A 12,279-nucleotide genomic window follows, 5' to 3' on the forward strand; every position below is an offset into this window, starting at 1 on the left:
GTCGTCGATCATTGTTGGATCGTGTATTTGGCGTCCATGATCTCCGCATCCTGCATCCGCTGACAGAACCGAGCGACAGAAAGAAACCGCCACTCCGGGCATCCTGAAGGAACCCCTTTGCTGCCGTTATAACATCGGCAACGCGCTAGCACGTCGTCAACCCCGGCGTGATAAGCACCCCCTTGATTCCGACCGGCTTCAGGATCAAATTGCTCAGGACTCGCGAGGAAACAGGTAGGTCGATACTGTAATTGCGCTTGTTATTACTATTGCATTATTAATATATTGTTTCGTTGCTACCGCGGAATATCGATTCCTGCGCCCGCGAGGATGTCGAAGATTGTTGTCTCGGCGGAGTCGGAGCGAATCCTTGAAGATTTCTCGTGAATTTTCGCGCTGCTAGAAATACGATCGATTGGTATCTCGTGGTTGCTTCTGTTTACTCCAACTACCGCGAATTTCGTATTCCTACTTTACATATCACAGTATAAATGTGTATTTACTTAACTGCGGTATGTCTCTTTCTCTCGAATGTACGAGTTCTCAGGTTTGCTGATCAGCTATGGCTAGCCGTGCAGAAATTAGAAAGCCGAGGTAGATTGTTAAAAAGTTATTATTATTACTCGTGAGAGCATCGTTACACTAGCTACTTACTATTTACACTAATGGTGTAATTACTCCACTGATGAAACTTCGCTGATCTCTCAGCAAGGAACATTCGAATTTTACGATACGTGAAATAATGATACCTAAATTATATAAATCCTTTTATTAGACGCAAGTCTCTTAAAGTTTTTGAATGATCGATTATGCACGCGCATTGACGATCACCACTTTTTATATTTTTATTTTATTTTATAATGACTGAAAAACTTGTCATAAAAAAATATACGTTGAAAATATGCGCTACCCGAAGACCTATATGTGTATCCTCCTTTTTTTTTATATTGAAAAAGAAGATACACCCTTTTCTTTCTCTCTTTTTATCCATCCCTCTCTCTCTCTCTCTCTCTCTCTCCCTCTCGTATTCTATTTTGATTATCCTTCTCGGCTGCATGACACTCTTGCCGAGAGAACCTCGTAGTTTCTGATAAAAGGGTTGCGCTTTCTTCGCCCACGCGTTATCAATTGTGGTTGAACAATCTCTTTGTTGTCAAGAATACCGCCCGGCAAAGTGGATGCTCTTTCTCGTTGTGAACGCAACATATTCATCCTCGCTTAATGGAACTCTTACGTGACCGTTTTTTATCGACCTACATATAAAGTTACACAAGCCACATCGCGGATCACAAAAATGCAACTGATGAAACAAAGGAAAAATCGAGATTCGCAAGAAGTGGGCGCAGGAAAAAACGAAGAAAAAAACGAAAAGAAAAATAAAAAGAAACATATTACTCTACCCTTTTTTCCAGGTAATTCTCGAGAACGATCGTGAGAATTAATCAATAATTAATTAACGCCGTGTAATTTTCACGTGGATTTTTGTCTTCGCGCCATCCTTTGATCGCGTTGTAAGATGCGCACCTTCGCTGAACGGTATACTCATGTCCGTTCATATGATATGAATCATATCATATGATACATTTGGCTGCTGAGCTATCTGTAACATTGGCAGTGCAAGGTCCAATGATCCGACTGAGCGCATAACGGTACGAAATGAGAAAAAATTTGAGTGAGCACAGCTCGCATAGGTATTCCTTTTTACGTAATGGTACCAAGAAATTTATGGGTGACCGATGGACACCGTAAATACTCGGCGAACCGTTTTGAAAGTCGCCTTCTTCATCGGAAAACACCGTTATTGCGCACGCTTGAGCCTATATTCGCGCAATAAATATGCTGATCTAATGCATGAGATGCGATTTACAATTTATACAAATCTGGAATTTGGACCTGCGAGTTCTGGATTCGCCACTGAAAGAAAAGAATTAACGTTGTAGGTAGCGCACGAATTTTTATTTCTCGATTTTGACTTGATAGGAGTTATCAACGATGAGAAACGTGACAAATAATTATTACGTCAGATTGGGATGGTTACACCATTGTTTCATCATTATCGAGGAGCGTTATTTACGTCGTGTTGAATTTACAACAACGTAGTTGCATTCGCAAAATAATCCCATCATATCGTTTCTCCTCAACGCAAATAAGTGTTTCCTGTTGCACGCTCTCCATGGAGTGCAACCGTTTACCAGGTTGGGGAGCTAATTGTTTGAATAATCGCTGGATACGTTCAATATCGCCAACACACTGGATATTATTTGCTATTGAATGCAATTAAATATTGAAGCAGATATTATTTATTATTATTTGAGTGTTGAGGGAATTCGGAATGTATTTTCACATATAAAATTCGGTACTCTAACTCCATGTTAGTTATTATCTTGTTTAAAACAATTTATTTTTCTTCAAGGATCGTTGAAACTATTAGCAATCTTATTTTTTTATCGATATAATATTAAGTACATTCAAGTTTTTAAATGCAGCCTGTTTATTAAGAAACGTTCAATTTTTCATGCTTGAGAGATGGTACAACCACGTTACGTGATTAAACGAGCATGTAATGTTGTTGGCGAAAGTGCATACCGGTTTCCGGGATGACTTAACGTCTCGCGACATTGGACAAATAAGGTAACCGGAAGCAATACGGTATGCCATTTATTTAACTTTCTCAAAACGTTACCTGCAAAGGGAAATAATTGAGATTGATGTTTCACCTCTGCGACATATACTTTCGATTTGTATTGGGTTGGCCAAAAAGTAATTGCGTTTTTTTTATATAAATAAAAGGCGAATTTTTCATGGGAAACAAAAACTTTATTATTAAACAATATATTGTCCATTTTGTTTGATTATCTTTTGCCATTTTTCAGGCAACTTCATGATTCCGCGCTCAAAAAAGTTCTTATCTTTTTCAGCAAAAAACAATTCCAACAACGATTTCATATCCTCATCAGCAGTAAAGGTTTTACCATTCAAGGCGTTTTGCAAAGAACGAAACAAATGGTAATCTGATGGTGCCAGGTCTGGCGAATATGGTGGATGTGGTAACACATCCCATCCAAGCTGCAACAATTTTTCACGAGTGACCAAACTTGTACGTGGTTTAGCGTTATCATGGTGAAACACAACACCTTTGCGATTCACCAATTCTGAACGTTTCCGTTTGATGGCATCATTTAATTTATCCAGTTGACGACAGTATACGTCTGAATTAATGGTTTGATTCCTTGCAAGCAGCTCAAAATACACAATACCTTTAAAGTCCCACCAGACTGACAGCATAATCTTTCTTTGGTGAATATCTGCTTTTCAAGTGCTTTCAGCAGGTTCATCACGCTTGCTCCACGATCTTTTTCGTTTGAAGTTGTTGTAGACGATCCATTTTTCGTCGCCTGTTATACGTTTCAAAAATGGATCATTTTCCTCACGTTTCAAAAGAGAATCGCAGATGTCAATACGCTTAGTGAGATGAATTTCTTTGAGCTCATGTGGTACCCAAATATCGAGCTTACTAATGTATCCAAGTCGTTTTAAATGGTTTTCAACACTCGATTTCGATATGTTAAGATTCTCAGCAATCTCTCGTGTCGTTAAACGCCGATTGGAATCGATCGGTGCCTTTATTTTGTCATCATCAATTTCGATTGGCCTTCCTGAGCGTGGTGCATCTTTCACATTAAAATCTCCAGATCGAAATTTAGTAAACCAATTTTGACACTACCGCAGTTTTAAAGCATCTTCGCCATATACATCAGATAACTTTTTATGAGCTTGCACAGCGTTTTTCCCTTTTCGGAAGTAATAAAACAAAATATGAGGAAAATGTTCTTTTTGATTTTCCATTTTGAAATCGACGGCAAACAAACAATTGTTAACGAAATCGTGTACTTTCTTTTTGTAAAACAAGCTTGAACTGTGAGTTGTTAATCTACATAATGAATTTGCGGTTTAGAATGAAGTTAGTTAGATTTCAAGACATGTATGTCCATCTATTGGAAAAAAACGCAATTACTTTTTGGCCACCTAATATTAGCACAAAAATACGCGCAAGATTTAAATTTTCCGATGATCCCACGTAAATTGACCTATCTTCTGGTAAGTTTAAGTACGATATGTTAAATCTGATAAAATAACTTACCAAAAAGGGAATTTTCGAGTCTGAAACCGACGAGTCTGACGAAAGCATTAACTTGACAATATTTTATATAATGCCTTTTAATGCTCGCGATTGTTTTTGCGAATTTCTCAGAATCAGATTAAAAATTTCAAGTAGATTCGCGTAGACACACCCTATTAACATAAAATAGTACTATTAACTCTTTTTTTATACAGACGATAAATTTAGCATTTATGCGAACGTTTAAGATACACTTTACATGTCTGTGTTCATCGATGATATTGCTAAAGAGATGTAGAAAAAAGCGAAAATGTACAAAGTAGCACGTGTCACAACGCAAGTGCGTGATCAGCCGATGTGCCAGCCAGATTGAGCTGCCGGCATGATAATCACGTGTGAGGAAGCGAGATAAAATAAGATGAGAAGCTGCGGCTGTATAACACGTGTGTTCCTTTCACCTTGCACGATACGATACGTGGAGTCGTACACGCTCGCGATGCCGGCCGGCCGGCCGGCGTGCGTACGTGTCATCGCGTGCCATAAAATCTCTTTATTATCTATGCTCGCTCTTCATGTATCGCGTTGTAACATATATTCGCCTCATTTTTAAATATTTTTGTAATATTTGTTATTAAAAACGCTAAATAAACGGAACGAATATATGTTACAATCCAATAAAACGTACAGCCACTAATAAATCCGTAAATGCAAATCCGAGCCGCTCGAAACCGGAAATCGATTCCCCAGACCGAAAGCTTGATGTCGACTTTTCCTAAATATTTCACGTACACGTTGCGAGTGCATATTGATATTTTACTCAACGTGCACGCGAAATATTCTCATTTACTTTGCATGCTTAGATTCGGTACTTGATACGTGCCGACCGCTGCATGTAACGTTCATTTTTCGTGGCACACACAATACTCTTGCTGCATTGTGTGTCACGTGTGCGCTGATGGCGCGCACCAATTTAAAACGAGCATGCGGTCGTACGAGGCCGCGTCGACCAATGAGATCGCATCACCGGCGTGGTGATTACGTGTCGCGATCCGCGTGCACGTGCTCCCGCTGAACGGGCATCAGCGATAGCTGTAGATAGCTCGTCGGAAAGGAGCTTATTGCAAAGCATGAATAAAAAACAATAATTAAGAAAGCGAACGTGAAAACGCATTCTTCAAAAATCGCGAGAAGTCCCTCCGTACAAAGATATTCGTCTTCGATTTGGGCAACGAGCGTCATTGAGAAATCCGTCGCAGTCATCGCGTTACTTATCACGAGGAGAAAAAGGGAAGACATCTGGGAACATAACAATGAGTCAATAATGTTTTTAATTTTCTTTCTTGTAACATTAATGTGCATTTAATATCGACGGCGTAAAACATGCAATTTATCTTGTACGACGCATCGCATGATGCACGCCTGGTACACGCCTGATGCAAAGGTCAACGAGCATTGTTGGTGATGCGTGCGATTCCCACGAACGTGGTTGCATCCGGTGGCTCGCGCTCCGGAGCGAAAACAGGCGCGTAGGCCGTCCGCTTGATACTGAACGGCCGATCCCGATTGCATCATGTGTCGTCACATCGGATTAACATCGCTGATTAACGTCGGATGACATCGCGTGATCACGTGACCCGGTGGACGATTTATTTACGTGTAGGTGAACTCGCGCAGACGCGCGGATTGGCACTTTTTGACCGGTTTGAAGTTTGAGCGCGATTACTCGATCGATTTTCGACTTGATCGAAAAAATATTTGCCACAATCAGGAATATTTTTTCGGATTATTGCTTTCATGTTCACCTTTAATGACCATGACACTCGGAATCCGCGGATCAATACGGATGGTCAGTAATTCAGTGAGCCAGATAGGTGCAAGCGGTGCGGTCGATATCTGCTGGAAGAACAGATCGCGTGGTACATCTGGTCGGTTCCGTTATTCACCATTCGCCGGTTTCAGGTGGCGAGAGTCGCATGACGCGATCCCATTGGCTTAGGCTCCTCAGCTGAGAATCTCGGGGCTGTTGGTGGCTCGTATCGGGCGCAAACTGATTGTTCTTGCCGGCATTATACTTACTATAGACGCCGGTATACCGCATTCAGTCTGCGATCAGTAATGTTACGCCAAAATGTTAGAAGAAAAAATAATATAATACTTGGAGGGTTCTTGAAACCGTCAACCGAGGGGATGTAAGTCCAGACTATTTAAAAAATAATTATTGTCAGAAATGCTTGGCAAGAACATGCAAATGTCCATTATGTTTTGAAATTATTAAACCGGAAGTAGATGGAGTTTTAATAATTTCAAATTAATGAATGGATGGATTTGGATAAACGATTTGAGAATTGATTTAAATTTAAAAATATTTTAACATTGTAATATTACGTTAATTTAAATTTTTTTTAATATTTTAATATTGTAATATTGTATTTGAAGATGAATGATTATATAATAATTTTTCAAGAAAAGTTATATATAGAACACTTATATATATTCTTGAGAAAATAATATGTGTGCATACATGATAAAAATATATAAAAATATATAAATGCACATACATAAAACAATGCATGTGTCACTGGTTGTTCACGTGATCAACGTGATAAAAGAAATACACGAAATTAGCACGCTCGTGTGACCAACGTTCATACTTAGAATCAGCTGTTCGCAAAAATAGAAGATTGTCACTTGAGAACGGATAGTGTCCCATATAGCCCGTAAATAAATGCGAAATAGAATGCGAAAAAATCTGTATCTATTTTTGTGAAACAACTGATTTCGAGCATAAGCCTTGGTCACGCGTATGCTGATTTCGTATCTTATTTTTATCATGTTGATCATGTGAACAATCATGATTACTGCTAAGTAATTGACAGACGAGATCTAATAATTGGAATTAATTGCGACTTTGGACTGTGATGCTATAGTGTTCAAACACAGTAATCACGTGTCAACATACACCATCGACACGACGGTGATTTCTGAATACATACGTGGAGGTCAGCTGTTAGGACACCTCCGGCACGTTTCCTAAGCGTGCGTAAGCGTGGATTAACATGCACGCATCAGGAATATAGGCTGATGCAATAATAGCAATATAACGTAACGCATGAGATGATACGTCCAATTTTAATAAGTTTCAAGATTTGCATACATCGTCATATGTGTTAACATTGCGCAATTTTGTATATTTTTATTTTATTCTTTTATTTCAATTAATTCTCTTTTCGACTAATTTGCAAAGAATATATGTATATACATATATATATTTCTTTGTTAATTAAAATTTATTAATTATTTATTTTATTTTATAATTTTTGATATATCTATTTATAGATATTAATACATTTTTTTTAAATTAGATATGCACAGAATATAAAATATTAGTATCTTAAGAACAGCGCGTAGAGAAGCATATTTTTCGCATATCGGATAAGGATAATTATCCAATTATAATAATTTTATTTCAACTAAAGATAAATGATGTTAAATGATATCTTTGTTTCTTAAATCTTAATTATTTGTAAATTTGATAAATAGTCACACGTTGAATTATATACAGGCCGTGCGTATAGCAAGTGATAAATTTTATACATATGTGTATGCGTGTGCATCGTTAAGCCCTTATGAATACAGAAAAGACGCGTGAATGCCAGACGTGTAACTTTATGATCAATCATTTCTTTTCTTGAAGGCCTCTAAATAATGAAGTCTCGCTAGTGTAACAAAACATAAAGTGTGTGCAATAAATCACATAACATTGCCGTCAGATTGAACGGCCGATGTATCGCAGGCGCGGAAAAAACTGACCCTGGATGCTGCGACCTTGGTAATGATCGAGACCGTTCAAACGAGTTGAATTCTTGAGACCGTGTCCTCAACCGTGACTATGATCACCGTTGCTTCAGCCTTAAACCGGCAGATTACCGACTTATTACGCGCGGCAGATGGTGTATGGATCTTATAACTATCCAGAATCTCGATCGATGAATTACGGTGTCAGTTTAGATCACCTGAATGTAACGTGAGTTCAAGAATATGCTCCTCTAAACGCTGTTCTTAAGATACTAATATTTTATATTTCTGTGTATATCTAATTTAAAAAAAATGTATTAATATCTATAAATAGATATATCAAAAATTATAAAATAAAATTAATAATTAATAAATTATAATAAATTATACTGTAATAAATTTTAACAAGCATTTACTAATTACAAAGTCATAATTAATAAATTCTACCAAAGAACAATGTGAACATGTTTGCTCGTTGGATTTCTACATTTTATGAATAACGTTAATTGAGTTAAAAATATCTCGTTTAAGTTTCGCTTCGTTTTTTCTCGGGGACAGAAAAGCATTTCCACATGTTACATAAAATGTATATATATATAAATAAATAAATATATATACAGGAGCAGCGAGGGAAGTAGGCGGAATAATGTAAAAAACGGCTAGCCGCGCGCGCGACGCGATAACAGCGAGTATCGAATTACAGCGGCAGGCGAGACGACGCGTGGACAACACTTTCTCGGCAACACGAGCACATGAATGAGACGCTGAGAAATTATTGTCCACGCGTCGTCTCACCTGCCGCTGTAATCCGATACTCTCTCTCGATCTCTGCCAATCGCGTCCTCTGAATTAGTGAACTTTCTTTACTTAATTACTCGAAATTTTGTGTGGTGTTTGCAGAAAATGGTACAGGACTTTTTAATTCAGTTTGACGAGATCTACCTGTGGGCGAGAGGTTTTCCATCTTATGTCAGACACCCTGTATATATATTTATTTATTATTATGCAAAATATGAACACGTATATATATGTTAAACAAACCGCACACGCTGCCATAATTAGTTTATTTATCGGTTTATGACTGTTATCGTGTGTATTTTAAAATTACATAATTTATGTAATTATTTTCAAAATTACATAATTACAGTCGGTGAACATAATTAAAATGATCTCATTAACTTCCATTCGCAAAACTAACAGAATATTCGGAATGAGTAACTATTCTTATTAGCATTACAGCATATAATTGTTTTTCGGAATTCGAGTTTGAATTACGATGCGGTTACTGCAAAAACGCCCATAAAATATGTTTACAAAAGTATATATTAAGAGCAAGATAATACTTTATCTGACGTCTCGTAGGTGCCAGAGTGATTAACCGGCTCGCAATACTGACGCGTTTCCCGTGCCATTACGGCAGCCTTTTGCAGTTAAACTGCAATAAAACAAAGTCGCAAAATGTTTATGCAACGTCGAAAAAATGTTAGTCGCATCCATTCGCCTGGATAGTGACGAACACGTGAGTGGACGTAGACATTTCGAGATTCGTTGGCTATTTGACCCGAGATAGTGGCTTCACCCCTTTTCCTCATGAACGGGTTGCCCGGATCAGGATCAGCTGATCAGCCATCGGACGGTCCGGAAAACCGCGCAGGCGGTTGTGGTGGGACGTCGCCGATGGGAGCATCGTGTGTCGACGTCCGGGCGTCGTGCGAGTCTGCGCCTGAACGTTCGACGAGGATCCAGTCGGCAGTCGATAGACGTTCCTAGACCAGGCACAGTCGGAACCAGTCCGATCCTGTGTGAAGTTCCTCCCCAGATCGCGAGACGCAGGCAAGGCAAGGCATATCAGGATTCTTGCGAGTTACCCAGGTGATCTATGTTATCCTAGACACAATGGAATTGTGAGCAATCTGCAAAATTGTAACGATCATAGGGCTGCACATACAGGCATCAGTGATCCGAAAACTTGTTTGAAACTATCAGAGAAAAAATCGAGTACAATTAATTAAGTTTATCGTCAACTTTTAGTACGTTGGTGTGTTGGTTGAGTAATTTTTGCTACACTTTCTTCCATTGCAATGGCTGTGAAATAATGGCAAACTCTTACCTAATTACGTCAGAGTAGTGACGGTAATTGTCATGATGGAGTAAGTTGGATTACTTAGACAATATTTATCCACCCCTATATTCGCGTTCCGGTTCTAATTGATTGAATTCTTTCTATTTTTTCTTTTTATTTGTTTAATCGATTTTACTTTAGAGATATTGAAAAAGCGAAGATACACGAAAGTGTACGAGTATTTCGGGTTCAGGAATACGAGCTTATGACATATACAGTGATATCAACTGGTAGCTGGTGAAAGTCTTACAGGTGTCATTTGCCAGATCGTTGTTTCATCGGGCACCGGTAAATTAATTTTCGGGTGGGCCAACTGTGCGTGTGTGTGTGTGTGTGTGTGTGTGTTCGACGTAATTGCAATTGTTTTACATTTGTAGATTATACGTTACCTTGTCCGTTTTACGAACAGTATCACTCAGCGCAATAATTGCGAGTCGTGATAATCGTAAACTCGATGATATCAACTAAGTACATTCCGTAACTGCAAGTAACAAAAAAAGCGAGTGTCCTCGGCGTTTATAAATTCGATATAAATTCGCATTTCGTTGATTTTTTTAAATCGATCGCTCTTGCGTCACGCGCTATTGTTCAGTATTTTCAGGACATTTGGTTGTGCGTTGGTGGAGCGTTGGAAATTGTGACACCAAGACGCGACTCGAATATTAGCTCCAGCAAATAAGAAGCCAACGAGTGCAAATATAATTATCGTCCTGGCGTTCACGTTGAAGAAGCTCTAATCCTGACACGATTCCTGATTCCTGCTTTTGATTATATACGATCGTATTGAAATTCATTCTGATTATACAATCTAGCAAAAAATATCACATTCTATAATATGTGATTTACAAGTCTTTCTACATTAAAAAATTGTAATTAAATCGGTGATTATGTATTTTACGTAATAGAGGAAAGTCCCCGATTATGAGATACCATATCGATTTTGCAGAATGTAAGGAAATCTATAGGCAGAATTTAAAAATGTAATACGTTCTCTTGAAGAGAATTTAATAAGTTTTAGGTTGGTGAAATGAAAAATCTAATTTAAATATTATTTTTTCTGAAAATTAAAAAAATTTGAAAAAAGAGCTTTACGCAAGATCGCGAAAGTGTACTCCTAATATAAGATACCTTGAGAAATCGGTGTTAAAAGTGCAAAATACATCAGTATTGCAAGTAAAAAACTTTATTAGATATTTTTATAAAAATACTGCTGCCACAGCCTTCGCCAAATCTTCACGATTCCACTGTCGACGCTTCCTCGTTTCTCTAACCTCCATAGTCAGATTCTATAAAAATTAAATACACAAAAATTCGTAACATAAATTCGTATTAACTTCTCTTTAACCTTAACGTAGTATTTTCTTTCTTTTTATTACACTACATACTCTTCATATTCGAGCAATAATTATCTCATATTAAGAGTACCCTGAATATCTCATTATACGAGCCACGCGCCTAGCGGTTCCGCGATCATGAAATCTAACCTCTACAATTAAGCAATTCAACAAATCGCGTATTTTCCTGTTACTACGATTCTACTCTAGCATTGCATACTGAATTTATTGCCAACCATTTCTTTATTATGTAATAAACAAGGTTTAAAGACTTACCTTAAGTTCCTTTGACATGTTCACAATTTCACAAACCTTTTCTTGCAAAGGCTAAACGCAATAACGAACAATGAATTTTTCACTAAATACATTTTACACCAAGAGTAATAAGTTTATGGTGGAATTAACAGATAGTGCTCACTAGTTTAGCAGAAACTCCATTATCTCATATTAGGAGCATGTCTCATAATAGGGGATTCTCCTCTACGTATTTTACGTATTTTATGTATTTTACGTAATACGTATGATGACGTATGAGTGAAATATAAAAAATATTTAATATGATAAAATATTTATTTAATATGATCATAAACGCGGAATAGAGTATTTCTTCACATAGAAAATTTCTAAAATTATAATTTCATATAAATTTTTACGATATTTTTGCTGTTAACAGAATCTAAGCAAGAATGGCACCGAATATAACTAGCACACCGACAGGAGTGCTCTTCGAGGGTGAAAGCTTATCCGAACCGACCGAAGAATTGAAGGAGAAACCCAAATACGTTAGGAGTATTGTATGGAAAAATGTGGTTATTTTCTCGTACCTGCATCTCGGAGCGATTTACGGAATTTACCTTGCATTCACGTCGGCCAAATTAGCGACCACTATTTTTGGTGAGTAGCATGAT

General features: G+C 37.7%; 1 protein-coding gene across 2 annotated transcripts in view; it reads left to right on the forward strand.

Moving 5' to 3' along the window:
* Window positions 1-12,279, forward strand: part of LOC105283112 (acyl-CoA Delta(11) desaturase) — a 17,146-nt gene continuing 4,867 nt past the window's right edge. The window contains exons 1-2 of one of the 2 annotated variants that reach the window (XM_011345580.3): window positions 1-234; window positions 12,045-12,265. In XM_011345580.3, coding sequence (XP_011343882.2) covers window positions 12,058-12,265 — 208 coding nt within the window. In that variant the 5' untranslated portion in view covers window positions 1-234; window positions 12,045-12,057. Of the gene's footprint in view, window positions 235-9,633; window positions 9,788-12,044; window positions 12,266-12,279 lie in introns of those variants that run through there. The other variant, XM_011345579.3, reaches the window with a different exon arrangement.

Source organism: Ooceraea biroi, chromosome 3 (genome assembly GCF_003672135.1).
Source record: "Ooceraea biroi isolate clonal line C1 chromosome 3, Obir_v5.4, whole genome shotgun sequence".
In the NCBI taxonomy this organism is placed as follows: Eukaryota; Metazoa; Arthropoda; class Insecta; order Hymenoptera; family Formicidae; genus Ooceraea; species Ooceraea biroi.